Source organism: Macrosteles quadrilineatus, unplaced genomic scaffold (assembly GCF_028750875.1).
Source record: "Macrosteles quadrilineatus isolate MER2022 unplaced genomic scaffold, UCM_ALF_1.0 Scaffold_5__1_contigs__length_97177068, whole genome shotgun sequence".
NCBI classification, from domain to species: domain Eukaryota; kingdom Metazoa; phylum Arthropoda; class Insecta; order Hemiptera; family Cicadellidae; genus Macrosteles; species Macrosteles quadrilineatus.
Genome location: NW_026542598.1, coordinates 63,356,737 through 63,384,442, shown reverse-complemented (window position 1 = coordinate 63,384,442; position 27,706 = coordinate 63,356,737). Strand labels below are relative to the sequence as shown.

Here is a 27,706-nt window from a genome sequence, read left to right as displayed (position 1 = left end):
TAACTAACATTTAAATAAATTCATTGACTTTAGCCTACACAACCTTTGGACACCTGAATTTTTACAGTAAATCAAACATTACATAATATTTTAATATTTTGGAATCTTCAATAAGCATGTAAATCATCTTTAAACATAATAATTACTAGCCTACATTTAGTGTCATTAGTTAATCATCAAAATCATTAATACTTTACCCTATCTGACTCATATTTACACAAAACAATTAATTTATACAAAGGAAACAAATATTTAAAACTTACATTGGGATACAGAACAGCATTACTATCACAATTAATTAAATTCTCAGGTAAATTAGCAAGTTAAAATTAGAAAGCACATGGTCAGCAATTTTCATGTTTTTTCCTCTAGACAAGTTTTACTTTGCACTATATTACAAAATTGTAAAATTCCAATCATACTAACTAACCATGAAAATGTCATATTTATGATTCTTTAAAACTGACTAAAACTATATGACTAACAAATTGACAAAGTATCTTACTTATTAAATAATAATGATTTACTCTGAAATATTCCAAATTCTCAGTTTGCATGTCTGGCCATTAGTTCCAAATCAAGAACCAGAAAATATTAAATTAAAATGTATTTATATCATAAATGGATTAAAATTGGGTTCAAATTATTTACAAAATTGATCATTGACTAATCTTACCTCTGCCAAATAAATCCAAAAGGAATGGACACAAGGGAAAAGGTTGATGTTCACAAGGCTGGACACTGATCTTCTAACTGCAAACTCTTCAAAATGGCTAAACTATACTGTTATACTTTAAAACATCCTCACTGCATGGAGTTGCCTTGTAGAAGAGGTCAGATTTGCTCATAGTTGTAACTGTGACATGTCAGGATGCAAATTTCCTGTCTGGCAGGGGGTGGGGAATAGGAGTGGACAAAGTCCAGCTAGGCACAGGCTGTTGCTCACCAAGTTAATATTTCAGCTGATGGGATTTATTTAATGCCTTCAAAACCCTGACACAAAGTCATGACAGCAAAGTAAATAATGTTGCGTTCTCATGGGAAGGAGCTCCTAAATTCCCATTTGATCTCATAATGATCATAGCCATTGATCATTCAGAACAAGTATTTATTATCAACAAAACTGTCACAAACAACCACAAACTATTTTATTATAATTGCTTTGTTTTTATTATAGTTATTGTTTAGGATCCCATATGCTGTTTGCCACTGAGCTATCTATTAATGACGAGAGGCCTGTGAGCAAATTGTGCATTTAAATATGATAAAGTTCTGAGGCAAAAAGAATAATACAACATTTACTTTTCAAATATTATGTTTGTTTGAGATAGTTATTAGGCCGAATGGAAATAAATCTACAATAAATTGAATTTGTTGTGTTAAGATCTACAAAATGAAGAGTGATAAAAATAAAATGCAAATGACTTTGGAAAACACAAAATAGACAAATTATCGTAATTTTAAGTATTGGTTACTGTGCGACCACTTAAATTGTGTTGATTTTAAGAAATACTATTTAATACAAAATTTGATTATTATTACACACAATAGGTGATAATATTTACAAAATATATAAATCACTCTTTACATACCAAGTGGAGTGAAACTACGTCTATGATGTTAATAATAGAAACATAATTTTATCCTCCTTATTACCTATAAAAATTTATTTAATTAATTAGTAAATAAATAACTGAAAGATTGAATGAAACCTGTTAAAGGTGAAGCTAAGCTGGTCTCTAAGCCAGCAGTGATGGAAGCACCCAAGATAACCAAGCCTCTGCAAGCACTGGTGGTGCCGAAGGGGTCATCAGTGGTCCTGGAGGTAGAGTTCACCGGGACTCCCACTCCGGAAGTCAGCTGGTTCCGGAATGGCAAGGAGATTGTTCCCACCGGAGACATGACGAAACAGCCTGGTGTCACCACTCTTACCTTGAGGGACATCAACAAGAAAGTAACTGGGAAATATGAAGTGCGAGCGATGAATCCGGCCGGAGAGGCTCGTACTTCCGGCTCAGTTGGGGTGGCAGGTCAGTAGTCAGCGATTTTATTCTTTGTTTTATTTAAACTTGCATTTTAAACAAGTACTTTTCTAGTACAAGAACAGTTAATGCCCATTTCACAAGTCAACTCTTAGCTACTGTTATACCCCCTGGCCATGCTTGCAACGGTTTATTTTTTAAATATTTTTTTTAGGCGTTGCCTGATTAAGTTATTGTATATAGACTGTAGTACAAATGTAACTAAAGTTAGAGGTAACAACTAAATTTCATTGTAGTTATTCCTACAGATATTTAGTTTTTCACCTCAGAGTATTTACAACAGATTGTTCAATCTTTGCTAGTGGCTTCCTACTATTTCAATTTTCAATTATGTGTAAGAATTAAAGGTTCTATTCATTCGCACTTAGTACACACATTAAGATTCAAAATATATTTAAGATGTGTCCTCCAGCATATATTGGCATTTTAGTAGTTTTGATTAGAAAAGGGTGTTTTTCACTATTCATGAAGCTGTAATTCATTGTGTTAAACTATATTGTAAATTTGAAAGCATTTTGATTTATCCACAAATTTGTAAGTCACAAAGCATTATGAAAGAAAAGTATGCATGGTAAAGAGTACTTGTTAACTACCAATTAGAGGAAACCAAACAGGTAAAATCGTTTTTAATATCTTCCATCACACGTTTAATTTTGCCTACTAGATGCTGAAGAACTATTGGAGATGGAAGGTGTGAAAGCTCCAAGATTCATCCAGCCTCTGCAGCCGCAGACTGTAGCTCCTGGCCAAGTAGTTCTCATGGAGGCCATCGTACAGTCATACCCTACGTGCTCCTTCCAATGGTTCAGCCACAACACAGCAATCAAGGTAAACATATAGTAGAGTGTTGGACACTGATTGTGGCTTAACACATTGGTAACTTTGCATTATGCAATCCAACGTATGAAACGGTATTCATTGTTTGCATCATTGGGTTCGTTGAGTGACAAGCTATTTCGAAACATAATGACAATCACAGTATTAACACCGCTTGAAATAGTTGTTTGTGTTCATAAAATATTTGTTGCTAAAAAAGTTATTACCAGCTAGATTCAATATTGGGGAATAAACATCTGTTGAGCACATATCTACTGTTCATTTCTATGCAAACCGTATTAAATATTTTATTTGTCTGATAAAACAGTTCACTTATACGAATCTTACTGGTTCAATCTTAAGAAATGTTTTAAGGAATTACGATGGCTTGTTCAAACTGGACTAAAAGTTCCTTGACCATCCAATAACTGATAAATTACCCTGGGAAAAACCAGCTGATCTATGATGGTAACAAAACTAACATGACATTTGTTCAACACACCTAAAGTGTTGGCATTTCTATCTATGAGTGGAGAAAGGCTATGAAGAATATATACTGAAAATTTAAATCAGCTATTGATGGTTCCACTGTTTACCCGATTCGGCTAAAAACTCACAAAACAATCTATCAATCAATTCTTTGAGACATTGATGCACACTTGGGTGAGTTTAGAACTGAATATGAATAAAATGTGAGTGTAGAATGGTGTGAGATCACCTGTGTAGCTTTGTTACTAAGACCAGCTGTTTCATCAGTCAAGGTCATTTATTAAAAGTCCAACGGTCAAAGACAGCTGAGTACAGTTTCTAGCCATAAAAAAGGTACTTAGGTAAAATTTATATAATTTCTCAAACTTGTTTTGAGTTTTGGGGTTTATTTTTTTCTATTAATTGACCTGTGAAAAGATCAAAAAATTTCATACTTCCTTTTACAACTGATGTAAAGAAAGGGCATTGCATGGGACTAACAGTTGTTCGATGTTGATTTACAGTCCAGCGTAGAGACGAGGATTATGACGGATGGCAACAAGTCAGTGTTGATGTTGCCAGCAGCTCTGTCTGAGAGTGCAGGAGACTACACTTGTCGCGCAGAGAACGTTGCAGGCTCTGTGACATGCAGTGCCACACTGAGTGTCACACCTGCCACGGAGACTGCTGCGGAACTACAGTCACCGGTGTTCACAGTCACGCCACAACGTGCCAAAGTCATGGACGGCGAACCCACAGAGTTTGTGGCTAAGGTGAGGTGTACTCTTCTGTATTCACAATTTAGTATGGCTGGAGAAAAGGTGTTTAAAAAAAAATTATTCCGATTTAACCATAGTCAGACTTGTATTACAATCGAGTATTCCATTGAATAATTGGCATAATAATTGAGTAATATTCTTTATGTAGGATTCTGTAGCAGTTGAGCTAGAGGTGATATGACATGACATGATATGACACAAGTTGAGATTACAATAAAATTTCTTGTGTGTAGAACACAATAATACAATATACACTTTATTGTATATGTTGAGCCATGGAAAGTAAATTACAGCATGAAAATGTAAATGTGTATACATTTTGAACTTAAACACCTTATAATTTTAATTCTTAAATAAAAGTCAGTAGTTTTGTTATAAAGACAGTTTTGATGGTGTGGTTTAGTAATAAATATTCACTGTCACATTACTATTAAAGGATACTCTAACGTAAGATCAGTAGATTTTAGAGCCATCGCGGTAGTTCAGTGAGTTCACATTCCAGTGATTCCACTGACTTTTATAAATACCTGCAATTTTACTGTTCCAGTTCACTTTGCTTTCCTTGATGACTTCCACAAATATTTTAGAGGCATTTCTGAATAGGCCTAGCCTTTCTATGTTTCAAGAACAAAAACAGGTTATTGACAGAGTAATTTCTGGGTTGCAGGTTATTGGCAAACCAGTGCCGGTGGTCACGTGGTACCACAACGGGCAACCGATGAAGGAAGGCAAGCAGGTGTCCATGTATCAGGACTCGGAAGGTCTGTGCAAACTGGCCATTACAGAAGTGTTCCCAGAGGATGCCGGTGTCTACTCATGCAGGGCTACCAACCCTGTAGGCGAGGCTGTGTGTGCTACGGCCCTGGTTGTTGAAGGTGAGTTTAAGTATTTACTCATTAATGGATTGTTGAAGTAGACATTCCATCTACATGTACCAGTTGTAGTTCATAGTTGAATGAGCCATTCATAGATTGAGCTAGTATCAAAACTCTATTTCCTGTCTTAGTTTTCAGTATTCTCTTCATTAATGACATAAAAGTTGCTTTGATTTACAAAAATTTGTTCTTTTAAACAACTAACGTTTTAATTAACAAAAAGTTTAGTTTGGTTAACAAGTCTCTTTACGACATAATCAATAATTAAAATCATAATTGTCAGTGGGCCAATTATTTCACAATACAAAAAAAATCTTTTATAATATTGTTAGTGGGCTTGCTTTAAAAATAAAATAAAATTACATTAAATAAAGTTAACTAATTTTGAAACTTCAGGCTCTCGACCCCCGCAATTTGTTTGCTACATTCTTACACCTGAGTCTGAGACGCTTACCCCTAAGCCAGCATGAATCCCAATTATCCCCCAACAATCTTGTCACATAGTGTTTTTCTGATTGAAGAAGTTGAATAATTATATCTTTTTTCCAGCATATGAGTATGTGCCGGACTCTGAAATCGCATCAATCACTGTAGCAACTTCCCTGCTCACTGGGCAGAGCGGCTCGGAGGAAGACCTGTTGGCTGACAAGGTACGTTCTTCAACAATAAATGTCAATTATTGGCGAGTCCATAAATTATGAGTAATTTAATGTGAAGCTTCATCCAGGTCAGGGCTGATCTATGGTCAAGCCATTGGACCAGATAGGCCCTTTAGGAGTTGTTATACTATTCACATACCTAATAGGCTAGTAAAAAAAAAAATATTTGTATTTACATTGATTAACGAATAACCAATTAGAACCTGTTAGGTCGTTGCTGATTAAATTGATTCTTAACAGACCATTTCATTGCAGGACATTTTGTCTGAAGTATCAGAAGAAAAGCCTGAGGATCTGGGAAGCGCTCCTTACTTTGTAACACCTTTACCAGAGGAGGTACAAGCTAGAGAAGGAGAACTATTGAGGTAACTAACTAAACAAAAAATTTCAAAAATGTATTTTGCATCATTTCAATAGGTATGAACAAGGATTATAGCTTATTATCTTATTCCTGCATAATTGCATGATGAGGCTATAGTAAGTCCTATTGAATTTTCATTATTTGTATCAACAGATATCTACTTTTTATGTATAAGATAGTATGAGAGTGAAAGTGTATTTAGGTTATTGAAAGTTAATTAAACTGGAATATTTATTTTACTTTTATTGATTCAAAATAAAGTAAACGACAGAAAAAGAATTTGAAGTAGGCCATATTTCATATTGTAAAACTATTTTAAGTCCTTCAGAAATTCCACTTAAAAATGGATAGTGTTTTATTCAATTTACACTCCTCTAATTAAAAACTTCTGCAAGAGTTACATCAGGAGTACATCAGGAGTTTTGATTGTTTTTCATCACATTTTTATCCAACTTTGAATATTGTTCCACAACTAGTAAACGTTTTCATGAATCACCACATACCCATTGACTGTGCTTTACAGGCTGGAAGTGAAAGTGGAAGGCACACCAACGCCTCAGATGCGATGGTACAAGCAGGGTATTGAGATCATCCCTTGTGAGGAGTTCCAGATAGAGTACCTGGAGGATGACTCTAGCGTACTGACTGTGACGGAGGTGTACCCGGACGACGCAGGCGAGATTGTCTGCGAAGCTCACAATGAGCTGGGTGTAGCTACAACAACGACTGTGCTGCAAGTAGCAGGTACTGATACGCACCCAAGCTTCACTTGTAAACAGACAACTAGATGCTTGGGAGTCAGTTAAAGCTTAGGAAATGTCATGCTGAATTCATTGCTTGAGGATTTAAAAAAAAATTAGCGTTTGATGTAGCAAAAAGTTTATAGATGCTTTGAAGTTGACTTAAGCGTAGTGAAGGCCGTGAAAATTTCATTGCTTGAGGATTTAAAAGAGTATAATATAGGAATGTGACTAGATGCTTTGGAGCTGGTTTAAGCGTAGTGAAATTCGTCACTTGTGGACTTAAAATAATAAATAGTTTAAAATGCCGTGGATTGTACAGGAAAGACAGTTCCTTAGTTTAATGTTCTCAGTGAGTAGATTAAAAATTTATAAACTGTGTTTGTTTGAATATTCTCTATAAATTGCGATAGATAAATTGTTTAATTGAATTTTACTATAATTTACTACTGAAAATTAACTAAATAGTATTACAAGTGTGTAGTTATTTAAGAAGATGTTTTTAACGTGCCAGCTTAGTTCGGTTCTTTCCAAGTGTAATCATTTGATCTAAAGTTATAGTTAAGTTTGAATAATAAAATATTTTATTTTCAAACACTTTAACTCATTAATTAAATTGTTTACTTTTCTTATGGATTTACTTACATAGTGCTAAAACAAGTAAAAGATTTACTCTATAGGTACTGTAAGAAATAAATGTAATTAAATAGTATAACATAAAAATTAAAACCCATTTTAACTTTTAAATTTAATTAGGCATTACAAAGTACTTAGTACTTAATTAATATTCAGGTAGATTCAGTCGTGGTTATTTTCTACCTACCCTTAAAATTCTTCTTGCAACTTTGCTGTTCTAATTATTTCTTTAGCTTAAATCTTGATAACACCATAGATCACTATATGTATAGTTTTTGCTTTTGTAAAATCTCAGAGTATATATATACTTAAAAGTATGTATTTATTACTCTTAGGTAAAATGTAACATACAATTTTACCACAGTTAAAATGCTTAAAATATCAATAGTTTCATTCCTAGCTTTTTGAGTTTGGATTTGAAGGGATTTCTTGTTTTGCTGATAACTCTTGCTTTTTTTCAGTGAGGTGGTGGTTTTTTTCAGCTTTCGCAGACTGGAATTCTTCTTGCCCTTTATACAATAGTTTGCCCCTACCAAATTTTCCCTACACGCAAACATAACAGCTTCATTAACATTCATTCCACTGTCAAAATATATTAATCCATTGTTAAGGTGATTATTATTGTTCATATTTAAATCTAAGAAATTATACATGCAGTTTAAATTTGCATTTTATTAATAATGTTTTTTTTTTTCAGCTTTATAGATACGAGTTATTTAGAGTTATATTCTTGATAACTTTCAGGCTAAAAATATTTTTTTCTATAGAAAACAGTATTATTTTAACTCAAAATAAATTTAATTGAATCTGATTTTGATTAAAAATAATAAAAATATAATTTTAATTGATTCTGAAATAACTTTGATTGATTCAAAAATAAATGTTATCGATTCTGAAATAATTTTTATTTATACTAAATAATTGTCTTTGATCCTGAAATAGTTCTTGTTGATTCTGAAATAATTGTGTAGCCTGCTGAAAGTTTTGATCTTGAAGAAATGTTGAATAAATTAATTTTTTAATTAGAATATGTATGCTGAAGATATTGATCGATGCTACAACTGTTGTTGTGTGATGCTATAGGTATCCTTGGCACTAAGGAGTACAGGAAGCCTGAGTGGGTTACACACATGGAGGAGATGAAGACCCAGCTACAAGGTAAAGAGCGCACGTTGTCATTGGACAGTCTAGAGCATGTGGTTGTGCGAGAGTGTGATAACACGTACGAGGACGAGGAAGAGATGGAACCGTCACTCCCAGGAGGGAGTTTCTACCTACTCCCTCCCATCACAGAGCTCAGTGAACCCTCTAGCAGTGAGTCGGAGCGGCAGATGTCCTCGTCGTGTCAGAACTTGGCCACGTTCACCGCGGAGTTCCCCAGGGCTAGGTCGCAGTCGTTCCCTCGAGCCACGCTCTCCCGCCCGGCACACCACTCAATGTTCCCCTTCCCTCTGGAGCCCCGGGAGCTGGACCCGGACACATTTCATCAGCTGCATACAGCTGACAGTTGTGAAGAACTGCAGGAGTTCCTGTTGCTGGAGAGTCAATGCATGTCTGTTGATACTGGCCTTGCGCATGCCTTCCTCTCAGGTACTAACACACTACCCTCGAGGTGGCTAATGGTCACTGAAGGCACTGATTTCAGTAGGGGGTTACAAAAGTTAATTTTAAGTAGAGAGCTACAGAAATCACAGATTTTAGTAGGGGGTTAAAAAAGTCACCAATTTCAATCAAGGGTCATTAGAATCGCTTATTAAAGTAGGGAATCAAAAAGTAGCTTTATTAATAGAAAGCTATAAAAGTTATTTATTTTTGTAGGTTGCAGTATGGATGGGATCACAAAAGTCACAGTGCATTAACCCAGTCTCATAATTTATTTAGTGATTGTTTCGAGTGAAGTTTAAAGAATTGTCCTTAAGGGTGTTTGGTCAAAAATTTGATGTATTATTTTTTGTTATTGTTCAATTGTACTAAAAATTAGAGATACAAATATAAAAGAAAAAATTATTTATTTTGAATATTAAGCGAGATATGGAGCTTGAAAGTAGTAAATTTTTAATCTTTGGTACCAGTTCACAGGGAGAATGGGTAATGCGTTTCTCACCAAAATTTGCATTCAGGTGTGGAAAAATAAGATAATAATCACTAGCTATTTAAAATAAAAAAATTTAAAAAAATTTATTTTTTATTTTTTATAAATTTTTAAAAAAATTAAAAAAAAATTTTAAAAAAATTTAAAAATAGCTCTTTGTTTTTGGGAAAAATGTATCTGTATGTTGGAATAAAAAAAAATGTGATATGTTAACTCGTTTGGGCTGTGAATTCGTACCTTTGATGCCTTGTGCTGTCGGAGCACTACTCGTTGAGAGTGTGTACACTAACACCGGGGCTTTAGAATACAACGATAAACGTATTCTTTCAATGTTAAAGGATGTTAATAATTACGTGATGTTAAAGTATTCTAAAACCCCGGTGTTAGTGTACAAACTCTCAACGAGTAGTGCTCCGACAGCGCAAGGCATCAAAGGTACGAATTCACAGCCCAAACGAGTTAACATATCACATTTTTTTTTATTCCAACATACAGATACATTTTTCCCAAAAACAAAGAGCTATTTTTAAATTTTTTTTAAAAATTTTTAAAAAATTTATAAAAAATAAAAAATAATTTTTTTTTTTAATTTTTTAATTTTAAATAGCTAGTGATTATTATCTTATTTTTCCACACCTGAATGCAAATTTTGGTGAGAATCGCATTACCCATTCTCCCTGTGAACTGGTACCAAAGATTAAAAAATTACTACTTTCAAGCTCCATATCTCGCTTAATATTCAAAATAAAACATTTTTTCTTATATATTTGTATCTCTAATTTTTAGTACAATTAAACAATAACAAAAAATCAGACATGAAAATTTGCGACCAAACACCCTTAAACATCAGATAAACTACGCACTTTTCTGATAATTTTTTACAGAAAATATTAATTTAAAAATCTTAATAGTAGACATCTTTTATTTACGTTTACTTAAAATTCTGTCTATTTTCATGGCTTCTAGATCAACATAAAGCAGTTACATTTTTGTTTTAAATAGTATTATATAACTTTTGATTTGGGTATATTTTTTTATAGTTTCAGTGATATTTTAATAAATCACGTTAAAATATATTGAGTTAGAAGCTTTTACCAGTTAAATTAGAAGATGTATGCAAAAAGAAGCATACATAAAAGAACACTATAAAAGAATACTTTAGGTTTTGGACACACAAATGAAATTGGTTTTAGTAGTTTCTTCCAGACTTTGTAGATTTAGAATATTCTATAAATTTTAAACATTTATTTTTTTATTTTTTTATTAACAATATGAATATACCTTTTACAAGCAAAACTAATTAATTCATTTAAAGACCTGACCCTTTATGTAGATTTATTTATTTATATACTAACTACTTTTATAACACCAAGATTTTTATTTTTATTTTATGACTAGCTGTACCCGCGGGCTTTGCCCCGTTTAACTTCATAAGTATTCGCATGGCTCATTCACGTCCTGGTTGAAGTTCGTTCGCTACGCTCACTCACCTTTAGGTTGGAGCTCGTAAGCTGCGCTCACTTGCCTTCAGGTTAGCTCGTTCGCTACGCTAACTCGCCTCCAGGTTGAAGTTCGTTCGCTACGCTCACTCACCTTTTGGTTGGAAATTAGCTGTTGTCATAAATTAAAAAAAATAATAGTGCTGCACCCTGTTGGTAATCCTTGTAACTTGCTATTGAACATCATAGAACAGAACCAACTTGTTTAATTGAAACAGCTGTTAAGATTCATTAATTCCTTTTAAATATGAAAAATCATAAGGTTAACATGGGGAACTACAGAGCCACTGGGGCGGAGCCCGAAAGGATTTTTGAGATAAGAATATGCTTTAATGTTAATCGGGAATGTGAGCTATCATCATGCCAAATTTCAGCCCAATCCGTCTAGTAGTTTATGCGTGATTGAGCAACACACACACAAACACACACACAAACATACACACAAACATACACACAAACTCACAAACTTTCAGATTTATAATATTAGTAAGATTACTCTAGTGAGTTTTTTCAAGAAAAATGTCTTTCCTATGCCAGTCTAGTTGATTTATCCGTTTGTTGTGATGTTGTTGTTGTGATGTTTTGCTTTGTTTGTTTGTTTTGGTTTTATGCTCTTAACATTAAGTTTGCTAACTGTTTGTTCACTAGACCAATGACCAGCAGTCTTCACCCAACTACCAAAGAAACATTTTCTAGTCATATTATTTAAGGTGAGTTGTTGTGATATAAACTTAGAGAAATTCTATGAGGAAACATTTTATTGACTCCTGGATTGCTTGGATAGTACTTATTTATTATTATTGTATTGTAACTGTGTATTGGTAAAAGATTTACTAGTGATTTGTGCTTGCTTGGTAGGCCAGTGACTCATTCGGTAGTGTGACAAGATTGTGAAACAAAAAAAGCGAGTTCAGAGTTCACAATGCCACCACCTAAAACATTTCAGGATAGTTCATTCTTGTCAGGGGTGCCCATCCCCCCCCCCTAAGTCTTATGACGCAAATCCACCATCCTACCGTTTACCCCCGTAAATTTTGATGGTACAAATGACAATGTTTGCTATACATATTTCAATATTCGGTACTTATTTACCACCAATATTGAAATGCTGGTTAAAACCTTTGAAATGACATCTTGAAATTTTAGTGCAAGGTATTATAATGCTACAACTTTAACATGGGGATGGAATGTCTAGCCAGATTTTTTATCAAAATCTTTGTAGTTGATGTGAGCCACCTACAGATTTCGCTGATCTAAATTACTAAGTTCTGTAAAATACACAAACTTTTTTACCAAGTCAAACTTAGGGAATGACTTATGATGAGTTATAGCAACTGTTATGACACATCAACCTGGTCAGCAACAAAAAATAAGGTATAAAATATAATTTTTATACACTAGTGCATTCTGTTACTGGCTCACACAATTACGTTCTTTTTTAATAAAAAATTGTCTAGAGCTGGTCCATATAGATGGGAAGTCTACTTCAGTATCCAATAGTCAATGATATTACTTAGGTCAATGAGTTCAAAGGTTTTATGTCATCTTTGTATTGTTTTACAGCTGCCCTGAGTGCCCCCACATTTATCCAAGAAATCACAGATATACGAGCTCGAGAAATGGAAACCGTCAAGTTTGAGGCAGTGTTTGCTGGAACTCCAACTCCAGGTAAACATCTATTTTGCTATATCATGTACATGGTGGATTTCAATTCGGTATACTGTACATTGCATTTAATTATGAATATGATTATGACTTTCTCAGTGTTCCTAAGTATTTGTACACGTTGCCAAGAATGAATTGGCATGATTGAAATTTAAAATTTTCCTTTATTTCATGTACAGTAAATTTTTCTAAAAGTATCTTGGGTAATGCCTTTTACTCAACCAACGTCTACAATTATTTTTATGTGTATTATAATTTGTTGTGAATCAAAACAAATTTAGAAAAGAATATTTGATTTGTTGTGTGTATGTGTTGTTGTAGGGGTCCCCTCCATGCCTTCTTTTGTTATTGTTTTGTCTCAGTGTGCCTCTAGCACTCTAGTACTCTTGTTGCATCAAATTCTAATCATAGACCACTGATTCTAGATGTTATTTGGTACCATAATGACAAGATTATCAGAAACACCAAAAATGTCAAGGTGACAATTAAAGAGAACAGAACGATTGTTACTATCAAGAAAGTAACAGAAGAAGATGCAGGAAAGTACGTTTGCAAGGTCACTAGTGAGGCAGGGTTGGCTGTGACCAAAGCTACACTGTCCTACACAGGTCAGTGAGATTGAGAAGTATTACTAGTTATCCAAACCAAACATTGTAACCATTCATGTTAAAAACCATTAAAAACCATTCATTGAAAAACACCCTCAACCATAGTTTAGATGTGATTCAATTGGTTACACTGGTAAAGGGGGCATATTTTAAGGAGAAATGTGTAAAAAATAAGTACTGGTTCTCTTTAGTCAGGACCATTTATAAGCCCACAGATCAATTACAGCTGGGTCCGGTTTTGAACCATCAAAAAGCTTCTGATTCAGTATCACGCCAGCAACCTTCTCATTACCATGCAAGCTCGAAATCCATTCAGCTACTATAGTTCCTCAGCTATATCATACTAGCTCGATCTAATGTTACATCCACAAAACTTAGTAAGTAATAAATGTTCCATTTCTTCAATGTATGAAAAATCTAATTGCCATATTCAAAAGTATAAACAAGTAGAAGTTGTGTTATTTTCCCACTATTCCTACACTTCCCATGTGACTGCCACTGGAACTAGCTCACTATACTACGAGGGCTGTTTGGAAATAAACCTCCGGTTTTCTATAAATAAAACACAGAAATAGAAACAATCATTTTTATTGTATACATCTTAAAACTATGTCTTTCCTCTACTTTTTAACATAGTTTACTTGTTTAAAATTTAACAGGAATTTTGAGAAAAACTTAGTTTTCACTTCTTATTTAAACCATGGTGGCTTTTATTTAAACAATGGTGGTGGCTTTGAGTCAAGTCCTGTACTATAAACGTTTTTGCAATGAAAAAATTTCACAAATAATTAATATTTGAATACTTTCAGGCCTGACTACTGAACAACGGAAGGAACAGGAAATCAAGTCAGCACACGAGGAAATGGAGAAGATCAGGCTGGAACAGGCTAAGATCATGAAGAAGAAGGTTCAGCAGAAGCGAGCTGAAGTGATCAAGCCTGAGAAGTAAATGAACTAGTTATTATGTTAAAACATTTGTTTTTTAATCAATAAAGGTAGTGATATCAGTAGTTATTGATGCCTGATATCTAGGCTTCAAGCTGCAATATCAGTAGTTATCTGATTTTACTCCCACAATTCGGGCAAAAATCATATCTACTCACATAATTGCAGAAGAATTTCTAGACATCACCACTGTGAACGCAATGATGATTTTTGTAATGGTTGGCTGACAATTTTTGTCTAGCACTCAATCCCTAATTTTTTTAGTTGATGCTCATTGTGGTTAAATGTTTCAGTCCCTTATTCACCATGAGCAATAATAAATAATATTATTAAGTACTACCATTGACAATTTAATACTGAAGTAGACATCCCATCTATATAGACCATTGTCACTAGTTTTTTTTATTTAAAAAAGAACATAGTCGTGTAAGCCAGTTATAGAATGTGCTAGTGTATAAAATTTGATTTTCTACCTTTTTTTAGGTGATAAAATATTGATGAGTCATAACAGTTGCTATAGCTCACAATAAGTCATTCCAACAAGTTTGTGTATTCAACAGCAATTTGTAATTATCCATATCAGCACAATTTGTCAGTGGCTCTCATCAACTACAATGATTTTTATTGAACTGGCAACAATTTTAACATGGGGATGGAATCTCTAATTGTTTAAATCGTCAAAGGTACTACTTAATCATACATATTATTAAAACACACATTGGTTGTCAAGTAACAAGTTTTTACGTTTTTAGGGAGTCTGTTCAGCAGGAAGAACAACAACCATTGGAGAGTACAACCACATTTGTAGAAACTTCAGAATCGGTAAGTCAATCTTCGCAGCATATGACCATTACTGTAGGCTACCTATTAGAAATTATTTGCATTCATTTCAGATGATAAATAATAGTTTACCTTGTTCAAACTGTGAAACGGTTTATTATAAAGTCTAGAATCAAAGAATTTACTTTTAAGGGAATACAACCTTTCTATTAAAATTATAAATTAATAAAAAATAAATAAATCAAAAATAAAATCAAAACTATTCTGAAAGTTACTTGAGTTAATATGTAAAAGAGAACTTTACTTAAGTTTACTAATAAATAAAATATATGCTTAAATCCTATTCAAGCTTTTCTAACACCCATAGAGTAGTTTTTGTAATGCGAGATTAACTTCTGAAACCTTAAGATTGTTGTCAAACTGATGAGATTGTTTGAATGATAAATGAATGAATGAATTATATTTATTGGCACAAAACGTACAGAGTATTGTTGTACATTTTTAAACTTTTCAGGCAAAAGCGACAATGAAACAAGACATTCAAGAGTCAGTACAAGTGTCTGCTGTGGCGTCCTCGAAGAAAGTGCCGGATGATTTGGCGTTCACCGAGAAACCTGAGGTGGCCAAAGTGGTGACAACACCACAGGAGTCCGTAACTGTGACGGAGGTTGGTACCGGAGTAGTGGCTCAGGAGGAGTACAAAAAGGTTAAGGGGAAGAAAAAAGTAACCATACAAGAGTCAGTGCAGGTGCAGGAGTTTGAGAGAGAGGAAGAAGTTTATGAGGCACAAACGATCACCTCGGTACAGGACATGGTCGTCAGTGAGGTTGGTGCTGCTCAGAGGCATGAGCGAGTCACGTGGTGCATGTCGGCAACGTTAGATATAGTGCACCATGAATCTGGATAGAATATAGGCCTGTGCCACCTTAGCTTTCATACTGTACTGTCTGTGAGTAGAATTATCAGAAGTCGATGTACAATGTGAGTTTTCTATCCAATTTATATTATGGAATGTGTTACAAAAGATTCTGTAAATATCCTCCGATGTATCATTGTATATACAGTTTCATGTTTCACATCATCATATTCTCATCAGCATTTTCATTACCAAAGACTCTAAATGTTTATAATTTAATCGAAATAAGTTCATATCTGCTGATATAATTAGCTACTGCCTACAATTCGATCCAGATTTGGTTTTACTTTATGTACACAGTCAGACTATTGCAGTGCAAGCAGCATGACTCAACTTGGCGTAAATTCAGCCAATGTGATGAATGTTTGTGGTTCTTCAACTATCTTTCGCTTTAAATGTGTAAAAACATTTACAGTGAGGTTTAGATTCCAATCACATTTGTTAGCGCTCAAATTGTTTTTGTATGCATGAAATAGGCGGGATTAACAATTTATAGTTACAAAAGGAACACACTATGGTCTCTATTTTTAAACCCAGTATGATGAAAATTGTGGCAGATTGCCAAAATTGTTGGTAATACATCAGACTGACAGAATGTTATCACTTTCAATCATTCACTAAAATTTCTGTTCATGCATTTATCATTTTTTGATTTCTTGCAGTTCCATTAACCATTTAAAAACAATGAACACATTACGTGGTGTGTGAAACACGCATGCTTTTCTTGTTTAACTGTTTTATACTTTCAAGATTACTCTATTCAGTTCAAGGAACAAAATGTTGCAGTCAATTTTTCACTTTAAATATGTAAATCTCATTGATTTGCAAATGCTTTTCTTTTTCATACCCTTTTCACTTTCACAGCTCATGTTTTTTACTTAATAACTCAGTTTTTTTTTTTATAAGTAGCTAACAAACTATCAGTGTCACAGTTGGTGTAAGCACTATTTTGTCTCATAGACTCAGCCGCAAGCAGTTGTACAAGAGATCACCGAGAAGAAAGTAACTAAGAAGAAGGCTAGGAAGACAGAAGCGAGGGAGCTGATCCCCGCAGCTGAGGTGTCTGAAGTGTTGCAGTTTGTCAATGTGGCTGAGTTTGGACCTGCAGAGAGTCCACTCAGAGAGCTGGCGACCGTGGGACTGCTGCTGAGGCATGGCATGACTGTGGACGAGGTAATCGTCCTACGCTTACTCTGATTCTGATAGTTTCCCCTAACTTCTGTTCTAATGTTAAACATTATGTTGTGCAGGGAATCAAAACGCTTTGTTTTAATTCCAAATTAAGGCTTACATATGTTTCTTGGCCACACTTGATTATTGTGGTGTTCTGGGTCAAACGGTGCCACATAATTACTGTATAATGTTAATGAAGATTGTTTTGTGGGCTTCCCTCACCTTTATTTATGTATAGTGATATCCAGGACTCGTCATATGGCTTCAAAGCGTGTCGCGGAACTCAAAAAACACTTTCCGCTTTCTCAGGGTGAGGAAAAAACTATTTCTATCCCACATGCAGGTAGAACGTCTAAGCACGACTTGTCTAAGGTTTCCATGAAATGTCAGACTTTGATGCCATTTGAGTGTCGTGTATATATGTGTGTGTTATGACGAGTCCTTGACATCATTAGGCAAAAATAAAGGTGGGTGAAGCCCACAAACAATCTTCATAAATGAATATTATTAATATATTGAATATATTATATTTAACACCTCGCCTAAAAACATGTCATTTTAAAACGGTACTGTATAAAGGGCCTGAAAGCTTTTGGCATTGAGTTTTGAATACTGAAGCCCCATCCGTATGGACTGCTGTAACCAACTGTTCATTCTTATAGAACTTAATCGAATGAATGAAGCACTCACGAATTGTGGTACTGTCTAAAATTCTATTTTCTCCTTGTTGTTGTGATCGGTTATTGATAGGACACAAAAGAGGCTTAAGTTTGTAATAAGACGATCTTTCAGTCACTTAAAGCCTGTGCTACATTGTTTTATTGTCTCTTATTTATTTTAGAGTTTACAGTAAAGCCTGAAGCTTAAATTATTTGATAGGTGGTCGCCCAATACTCGGCAGACCAGTTCCCAGCGCTGCGTACAGCCCCGGCACAGTCAGCGATGGTGACTCTTGTGGAGCGCGAGGGTCACAGTGCGCTCATCTCGGAAACTCTCACAACCGAGTCGACGATGGAGCAGACGCTCGTGGGTGTGTTCCGTGCTTTCCTCCGGATGATTGAGCTCAAGCACACAACTATTGAAGAGGTTCTCACACTGTTCTCCCCTCAAGACTTTCAGACGCAGTCGTGGGAAACTCACACTTCTCAGGTACATCTGGAACAGTGTATGATGTAACTTTATGCATTTGCCATATGATGTTTTGGTGGTATCTTATAAAATTACAGGGTGATTATTTTTGGAAACGTATAATATATGAAATTTTTTTATGTAAAAAGTGTCATTAATCAGTACAGTGTTTTTCAAAACTATTTTACGATTCCTTCAAAATGAGGCTGTCACACGAAGAGGTTAACTACTTTTGTTACTTGCTCATTTCTGACTTTTTTTTACTTAATAGAATTAGTAGTAGTACTGAATTGAATATAAAAAAATGTTTCGGGTTAAATTTAATCCTTTTTTTCTATAGCATTTTATGTATTTATAAGTGTACATTACCGTGGAAAATTAATATTTCAGGTAAAATTTATGTGTACATTTACGTGTCGATATTTTGTTTTAGATTTTTAGTAAATTCTGTTTAAATTCCCTACAGTTTCAAAAAATAGCTTCAAAGAACGAGAGAGTAAAAGAAAATACATAAAAATGAACTTCTTTGTGGAACATTCAACATATCTTATTATGAAATAACTGGGTCTGGTGATGGTGGTCTGGCTTCAAACTCCTCTTTGCTTGTTGCAAGTGATAGATATTTAATCTATTGAGAACTGAGACGGCCTCTTTGAAGCCTCCATAGAATAGTATTTTCTTTATACAAATGTTTGATGTTTGTCGGGTATTCCAGGTGGTGGTAGAAGAGTCATCTGTTACTCACACAGCCACTGTCACAAAAGTACAAACTCAAGGTAAGTAATATCTTATTTATAGGTTCTATGCTATCGGATATTTTGCATAAGCGTTAAATATCTAGCAAATTTCATCAAATCAATCTGAAGTTGCTTTGATAATTAGGACAATCCTATAAACTTAGGAATTATTGTATCAAAACTAGTTTTCCCAATACAGAATAGGTTTTTTAAAAATTCCCTCCAATATTTGTTTACTCATACAAAACCAAATATTATTTGAAGGCTCAGAATAGGAACTGTTTTAAAATATTTTGTTGTTGTTAATCGTTTTTGTTGTTGTTATACCCTACAGGCAATATTCTAAACTTAAAATATTATAGTAGCTAGTAAATTTCAATTGATAACTCAAGTGCCTAGGTTTTGTCCCTATCAGCACTGTTCACTTTGAAATTTACTAACAGTGTACCAAAATGAATATTAAAGATTTTCCTAAATATCGATTTAGTTATCTAGTATCTACATCCGATCAATTGGTGAGAAAAAGATAAGTGAATATTATTTTGACATAGAAAGAGAAAAAACGTGGGTTTGGACTTTTCCCTTTCATAGGTCGTAAAATGTGTCCAACCTAAAAAAAAGTTTCATAAGAGTAAAATATTCAACTTGTTTGTACTTGAAATTTGAGATTTTGTTTGATGTGTTTTATATGCATTTTTTCCAGAAGTAAAAAGGCAGGTGACTAGGAAGACAACAGAAGTGACTCGTGAAGAAGAACAAGGTGTGTTCATAGAACGAGTAGACTCATAACATTGATAACTCTAATGACTCTTAATAAATACTCTTTAAGATTAAGCTAAAGTGTTTTGTTTTGAAGTGAAATATTAAAATTAACAAAAGCTGTACATTTGCAATGTTGAAGTGGACAAGCTGTATTCATACATTTTAACTTTATTGATTATTTTTGTTTAGTTGTTGAGTTTTTAAATTTTAAGTGTAAAGACGATTTATTTCCAAAAGAAAATGGAGTGTTCCAGTGAATTATAGAGTTTATTTTTCAGTTTATTTTTGTGTAGTTGTTTTTTTCAACAACTTTGTCATTCAATAAATATATTTTTGTTGACATTTTTTCAGTATTAAAGGGCTTTAAGGCAAGACTGTGTATATTTCAGGCATGGAAAATTCCCTTTATTGTTTAAGAATCTGCTATTTAAATGAGCTTTAAAGTAGAGTGCAATTTGATGTTCATTGGCAAATTAATTGTTAACAAAATCTACAGGTTTTATATACACACTTTTCATATTTTGAAGAATATTTTAAGTAATAATCCTCTAAACAAGTTTTTTGTTTAAATAATTAATATTTTGTTTTTGGTAAAATAAGCTCACAGTAATCTTTTTTTTACAGATAGCATTCTAAGCAAATGATAAAATATTGTTTTTATTAGTGAAAAGCTACAAAATATATCTTTATATCACACAAATATGAACGATGAGCAAAATATGTTCCTTGAAATATTTAGGCAATTGTCAAATGGGAATTTAGTTTTGAGGGAGGTTAATACACCACACATTAATGTTAGGAATAGGCCCCTTTTAGTGACAATCCAAATTCGTTTATAAATTAAGTTACTTTTTTATTTACATGTTTTTGACAATGATATAATCCTCCATTTCTATTATTACCTTTTTTCAGTATAATGCATCTGTAAGAATGTATATTTTTTTCAAATTGTTTGAACAGTGCTCTTTTTTTGGCATACATTAATAAAATCAATGTCTTGATATTGCTTTTAATTTTAGAATGCATAGATTAACTCTTGTCAGTTTAGTCAATTATATATTTGCATTTAGTATTTGTAAGTAGTTTAAACATTAGATCATCTAAATTTATATATGATCTCAGCTCCATAAATAATATGTTCCCAATCACATGTAATAAGATGCATTTTTTATACCAACCCACGAAGGAATTTTTTCAATTGTATCAAGACTTCTGTTGCTTTCTCAAGGTGATAGATGGTATTTTTCTAATAATCTTAAAGTAATTACTTTTTATATATTTAAAACGAGGTTTCTTCCTTTTGCCTGTCCACTGCACTTGTATGTTTGAAAATATTTATTTATTTACTATTTGTGTAGCTTTTTTGCTTTCATTTGAAGCTTCCGATGCTTGTTGGTTTTGGCTTTTAGTTACGCTTAACAACCGCTTCAAGCCTTTTCCAGCTGTAACAATGGCTTTGGCTTGATAATTAATCTCAAAATGCTTTAACAAGGTAAGTATTTCTTGCTTTTTAATTGAATGGCTACATTATTATTATTGTGAATTTACCATTATAACAGCAGATAACTTTCCTATTTGTGATGAATATTTGTTTCATTATACAGTTTGTTTTAATAATGTTAATTTATTTTAGAAGAATTTAAAAATATTAAAAGAACCAACCAACTAAAACTTTTTAACTTGTATGTAACTGTCATGTTAAATGGATTAGTTAATTAAATTGTAATGCTGACATATAAAAGTTCAATAAAGTAAAAACCAAACAACGGAATCTTTTAAACTAAAATAAATTGTGTTGCAAGTTTTTAACTTAAAGTAATTTTAAAATTTTCCATTGATAATTTTAAAAGTCCAATCAAAAATATGTTCTTTGTTTAAAGTATAATTGGAACCTGTAGCACTTGACATAAATAGTAAGGGTTTAATGGTTCCATGTTGATACAATTACGTACATAGAGATGGTATGTATGTATTTGTGTTACGGTAACTGATATTACTGTTTTCAAAGTCCATAATATAATAAAGAATTTTGGTTTCAGATTTATGACTTATGTTTCTAAATCAAAACTTCTGTGGTCTAAAGATTTAAAAAAAGATCTCAAACTTCTATTTTTGCTAATTTATCTTAAGTTAATTTATGTTAAAACTACAAGGTAGTGGCCCCACCTAGTGTGTAGTCAGAATTTATTTTATGTTCTCTTTAATCAAATAACTGATAACTTGAAACATTGGGTTTAGCGAACATGTTGTTACAATAGCAAAGGTTAAAGGGATTTATTTGTTATCTACATTGTTAAAATACACACACAAACATATTTACGTGCTTATGATAATTTCAAGAGGTACGCCAATGTACCCTCTGGTATGCGATAAGTCTCAGTACCAAGAAACTTTTACATTTACAGAAACATTTACTCAGAATATAATTATTATGGGGTTTTGTGAGTTAATCCATTTACTTGCTTCAGGAAATGTTGTCTAAATATTCAAATTAAGAGTTTGAAGAATAAAAAAATCTTAAATCAGCAAAAATGAAAATCTAAAATTGCCACTGAAAACTTGTGCAATAAAACCAAAATTTTGATTTCATCCCATCCCTTAAAAAAATGATGAAAAGGTGTTTGAACAAAATATTTTTTAACATGAGATACTATCGTATTGTAATATTAAATTTACAAATCATTCAGTAATAATCATATTTAAGTTCTGGTTACTAAGTACTGGGTGGACGCCAATTATTTTCCTCTTATCTAAATTATAACATGCCTTATTTTTATGTAAAACTTGTTTTAAACAAATTTGTTTTGACAAAATAACCTTACGGTAAATATTAAAATTTTATCTATAACCTATTACATGTGAGACAGTAGCTCTTCATACAACCTGTCAATTTATTGAGTGTTTTCATAATTCAATGCTAATATTTGCTTTATTAACAGCACAAAATATATTTAAGAAAGATGCATTTTACAGCGCACACAGCATCTAGGCATATTGCTTGTAAGCTCAAGCTACATAGTTTTGCAATATATACATTGCTTTTTTACTTGTCTTGCTCATGCAACGCTCGCATAAACTGCACGATTGTCGCTAGCAACACTTACAGGCATTGCAGCACCTAACACTAACAGTGTGACGATTATTTCACATTACTCACAGAGAATTTACACATTTCAGAATTGGTAGAGGAAACACAAATTCGCAAAGAAGAGAACAAAAGAAGAGTTCAGCCAAAATCTTCAACAGAAGACGAATTGACCATAACTGATGTAACCGAAGATGATAAAACTCTTGCCACGATTTCTGAGACTTCAGTGGCAATAGTTCAACACCCTGAAGAAATTAAAAAGGTGGTGGAAGAAGTAAATATACAAGAAGATGTTACTGTTGAGCAAAAATCTAAATCTGGAGCTAAAATAAAGAGAAAAGTGGTCAAAACAAAATCAGAAGAAGAAATTGAAGTTGTTGAAGAGGAGGTTGAAAAGACCAAAAAGAAGAAAGTTTTAAAAGCTAAGAAACCTACTCAGGAGGAGACTCCTGTAATTGAAGAAATCACAGAGAGCCTGGACTCATTTCAAACTCAACCTGAAAAAGTTATTCCCTTAAAGACCTCATCTCAAGTAAGTGAAGCTACTCCTGAGGCTACTTGCAGTCTTATTGGGGAAGTCCCTAGAGCAGGAGTGAAAGGAAATGTAAGTGTTACAACATTTACTGCTATTGAAAATCATGAAGTGCAAGGAAATGAGAAAGAGGACTACAGACCGGAGGAACTTATTCCAGTATCAGTTAAAGCTAAGCCAGAATTAAGTACTGTTGAGCCATATAATGTTGAGCAACCTCAAGTTGAATCGATTGCAGAGGAGTTTAGTAAATCGTTTAAGTCTAAAACTAGCAAAGCCACCAGAAATATTCTACCACAGGAAAGTTTGATTGTTAGCGAAACTCGAGTAGATCAAACGGTTTCAAAATCTGAACAAATTAAAAAGGAAGAGGGTAAAGCAACTGTCTCTATGTTATTGCACGAGGCTAAAGTTGTGAGTGAGACAGAAACATCTTTGAAAGAAGGTGAATACGAAACTCTAAGAAAGCCTCTGCAAGTGTCTGCTAGTTCAGGGCTTACTCTGCAGGAATCTATCAATGTAACAGAGGTGACAGAGTCAATAAGAGAAGAAAAACTTGAAGATTTTACAGTTCAGAATTTGATCAAACCAAAGATTGGCATAAATGAAGTAGAGCCTGTAATAGTTAGTGAAGTACTGTCAGAAACAAAACCGAGTAAATATTTTCCGGAAATGTTTGTACCAACTGAAACAGCAACATCATCTATTGTAACTCAAAAAACAACAACATTTACTGAGGAAATGGTTTTGCCTGAAAAAGAAGGTGAGTACAAACCTGGAAAACTGCCTCAAGGTCAGTTCGCAGGGCTCCAGATATTACCAGAAGATTCTATTGTTGTTTCAGAGACAGCAGCTCATGAAAAAGAAATTCCTTTTGGCCCTGGCCAAAGACCTGGGGAAACTGTAGCTACCCAGGGTGTAGACCTGATGGAAGGGATTGTAGTAAGTATGGTGCAGCATCAAGATACAGAAAGTGTTCTTAATGTACCAAAACCTGAAATGAAACACATTGATGTCCAGTTCACTAAAAAAGAAAGTTTTATCACAGTAGAAACACATACAGCTGAATCAGAAAAAACATTTAGAGCAAATGAAATTCCAGGAGCTCAAACTGCTACTAGCTCAGTTACATGTTTAGAAGTCTCCGGTGTCTCTGAAACCATAAGCAGCGAGTTGACCGATGATTATATGCCTGGTAAAACTCCCTATGGTGCCAAAGCAGATTTAAGTTTTCAAGAGATAGAACCTTTATCCATAACTGAAATAAAGTCAGAAGATGCCCCTGGGGAATTGTCAGATATTTTAAAATATCGAACTGATGCTGCCTCTCCCAAATTTCAAACTTTAGAGTCAAAAGAAATAACAGAAGTTCAAGCTCAAGACAGCGAAACTCCGTTGTCTGATTTTACTACTCCTACCCCAGTAGAAGTAAGTAAAACGTATGAGTCAAAAGAAGGAATATCAGTGTACCAGACTGACTTGGTTGAGAAAGAGGGTGACTATGTGCCAGATGTAGCTCCTGAACTTCATAAGGGAAAAGCAGTGCCCACCCATCCATTACAATCAGTAATAGTTGAGGAAATAACACCAGAGGGAGATGTTGGGAGCTTGTCAAAGAAACATCCCCAAACAGTTCATGCCAATTATGAACACACTATGTTCCAAGAAACAATTGTTGAAGAGACGGTGATTGGAGAGGGGTTGGCTAAGCAAAAGGAAGTTGTCAAGCAGAAAGCAAGCGAGCTGATGTCAATATTTTGGAGGAACAGAGTGTTACAGTTACAGAAGTAATTACGGATTACAAAGAAAATCAGTATACTAAACCTGAGTTACCAAAAGAGTGTTTTGCATCACAATCACACTTACCACAAACAGTAGCGGTTAAATCTGAAGTCCTGACAGAGCAGACAACTTCTTCATTTGAACAAAAAACACCAAAAACTAGTGTAGCAAAATCAGACCAAACATCATTAGAAAGTATAGTTGTTAGTGCTGTTGAACTTGCAGAAAGTGAACAGGAATTTAAAAAGGACAGATCTCCAATTAAATCCAAAGCTATTGTAGAACTAGCAGACGAATTAACAGGTTTGACAGTTCAAGAAATTGTCAGTAGTGAAAAGAACTTGAACACATTCCAATAGAAAGTCCATTAGGTTTTAAGGCATCCAAAAGTATAACACCTCACCAAACCGTCATTCAGTCTCAAACCTTACCTGAAATCAACTTAGGCAACATTCCAAAAGTAGAACATCCAACAGGACAAGCCAAAGTGGATAACACACCATTCCAAGAAGTAGTCATCACTGAAACAAACATAACAGAGATTGAAACATCTTTAGACACAATTAAACCAGATCTTAAGACCGCCACTGTAGGTATTAGGCCAGGAGAAACTTTCTTAGTTTCAGAAGTTGTTGCAGAAGACAAAGAAGGCGTATTTAGGAGTGATCAGCTTCCTGAAAGCAGAAAAGCTACATTGAATCTAACTGGACAAGAAGTTGCTGAACGTGAAGAAATAGTTGAACTTTTCCAAGAGGGTACATTAACAAGAGAGTCTCCAATCAAAGAAACTGCTCAGATGAAACAAGACACCATTCAACTGGCTGTGTCTTCAGAACAGGTGCCAACTGAGCTTGAGGGTCAGTTTGACTCTCCTGTAAAGCCTAGTGAAAAAGTTGCAGCTCTCTCATTTGTTGAAGGTAATGTTTTAAGTGTGACTGAATTGAATGTTGTAGATAAAGAATCTCCCTTTGAAACTGCAAAAGCTCCTATGACAGCTCTTGCAAAACCTGATATTTCTGGTCAGGATGTAGCAGTAACATCAGAAGTTGTTGTAGATATGAGTGTAGGAGATGTAGATTTATTAAAACCTGGCTTTTCAGAAGCCAAAATAAAACAAAGCACACATGAAAGTGTAATTTTGAATGAAAATACAGTTATTGAAAAAGAGGGTGAGTATACTGCTGAATTTCTACCTGAGACTAAAACTGCTAAACCTAATATTGTAGAAGGACACACAACATCTATTAGTAGTGAAGTAACCATTCAAGACAAAGAAAGCATACTTGAAACACTAGACAGACCAAAAGAGAGATTAGCCATCCCAAATATTACAAGTCATGAAATTGCAGAAAAAACAGAAATAGTATTAGACAGCAGTTTACACCCATTCCAACATATAACTCCTACAACTGCCCAAGCCAATGCAGAACAACTTCCACATCACAGCATTATTCAGTCAGAACCATGTACAAATGAGCTAGAAGCTCCTTTTCAGTTGCCATACAAACCAGAATCCAAAAAAGCTGATTTTGTTATTGAAGGTACACAGGCTATTACAGTTCTTGAAGTTTCAACCCAAGACGACACCAGTCAATTTATACCAGACAGTAAACCAGAAGATCACTTTGCCAAACCAGACATAATACCACAACAGGTTGCACAAAGTACCATCATTACATCAGAAAATATTACAGGTGAAGTAAAGCCAGACACACCTCACAAAGTTTCTCCAAATGTCGAATCAATACCATATGAATCTATATCAACAAGTTTTGTAACTACTTCCGAAAAGGAATCTATTTTTGATTCAAAAATTCCAATGGATTTGAAACAAGCACAAAAATCTTTTGAAGAGCAAAAATCAGTATTGGTTTCTGAAATTAATGTTGATGATAAAGAAGGGAACTTAATTTCTTTCATTAAACCTAACCAAGTAACCGCGTTCCAAGAAATATCAACACAAGAAGTGGCCCAAACAACTGAAATATTATCATCATTTGGTGTTACAGACATCCCACAGTTTGTAACCCCTACAGCTAATGCAAAGCCAGAACAGTTACCTTTTGAGAGTATTATTCAAATAGAAGCATCTCCTCAAGAAAGTGAGGGTGTTTTTAAAACTAAAGAAATGCCACCTTCAAGTGTTGTTGATATAGGAGTTGTTGAAGAAAAGGGAGTCATTATAACAGAAATAACAACTGAAGATAAAGAAGATATTTATGCTTCACCAATTCGCCCAGAAACCAGTACAGCTCAAGCTAACATTGTCCCAGTTGAAACCTGTCAAAAAGGAATTGTTATAACCGAAGATTCTTTGGGTGAGATGGTTGCATCTGTTCCAGAAAAATCGTTTGCAAAATCAATTCAAACCCCTTTTCACAGTGTTTCACTTCAACAAACTACCATTGCAGAGTCTGAAACACCACTTGAAAAATTTATTAAACCGTATGAAAAAACAGCTGAAACTAATTTTGAATCAGCAAAATCTGGAATTACTGTTAATGAAGTTTATATCCGAGAAAAAGAGGGAGAACTTACTGGTCCAGTGAAACCCGTCACAAGTGTTGCTGGTGCTAGTGTGACAGCCCGAGAAATAACCAGTAAATCTGAGATTGTTGCAGAG

At 34.0% G+C, this 27,706-nt stretch overlaps 1 protein-coding gene across 1 annotated transcript; it reads left to right on the top strand.

Moving 5' to 3' along the window:
- Positions 1-1,751: 1,751 nt before the first annotated feature.
- LOC128994754 (titin-like) lies at positions 1,752-25,410 on the top strand. The gene is made up of 18 exons (XM_054419518.1): positions 1,752-2,030; positions 2,707-2,870; positions 3,851-4,099; positions 4,773-4,980; positions 5,530-5,630; positions 5,895-6,004; positions 6,524-6,744; positions 8,460-8,534; positions 12,531-12,635; positions 13,058-13,240; positions 14,050-14,185; positions 14,938-15,007; positions 15,480-15,791; positions 16,842-17,054; positions 17,934-18,203; positions 18,898-18,958; positions 19,623-19,679; positions 22,859-25,410. The coding sequence occupies exons 1-18, from the start codon at positions 1,754-1,756 to the stop codon at positions 25,090-25,092; spliced, it is 5,046 nt and encodes a 1,681-aa protein (XP_054275493.1). The 5' UTR covers positions 1,752-1,753; the 3' UTR covers positions 25,093-25,410.
- The last annotated feature ends 2,296 nt before the right edge of the window (positions 25,411-27,706 follow it).

What these genes read in the sequence shown, in the direction of transcription:
- LOC128994754 (XM_054419518.1), top strand. Translation starts at nt 1,754, where the DNA reads ATGGAAGCACCCAAGATAACCAAGCCTCTGCAAGCACTGGTGGTGCCG. An exon ending in CGGCTCAGTTGGGGTGGCAG is followed by an intron (nt 2,031 to 2,706) that starts GTCAGTAGTCAG and finishes TTTGCCTACTAG; the next exon opens with ATGCTGAAGAACTATTGGAG. An exon ending in GATGAAGACCCAGCTACAAG is followed by an intron (nt 8,535 to 12,530) that starts GTAAAGAGCGCA and finishes ATTGTTTTACAG; the next exon opens with CTGCCCTGAGTGCCCCCACA.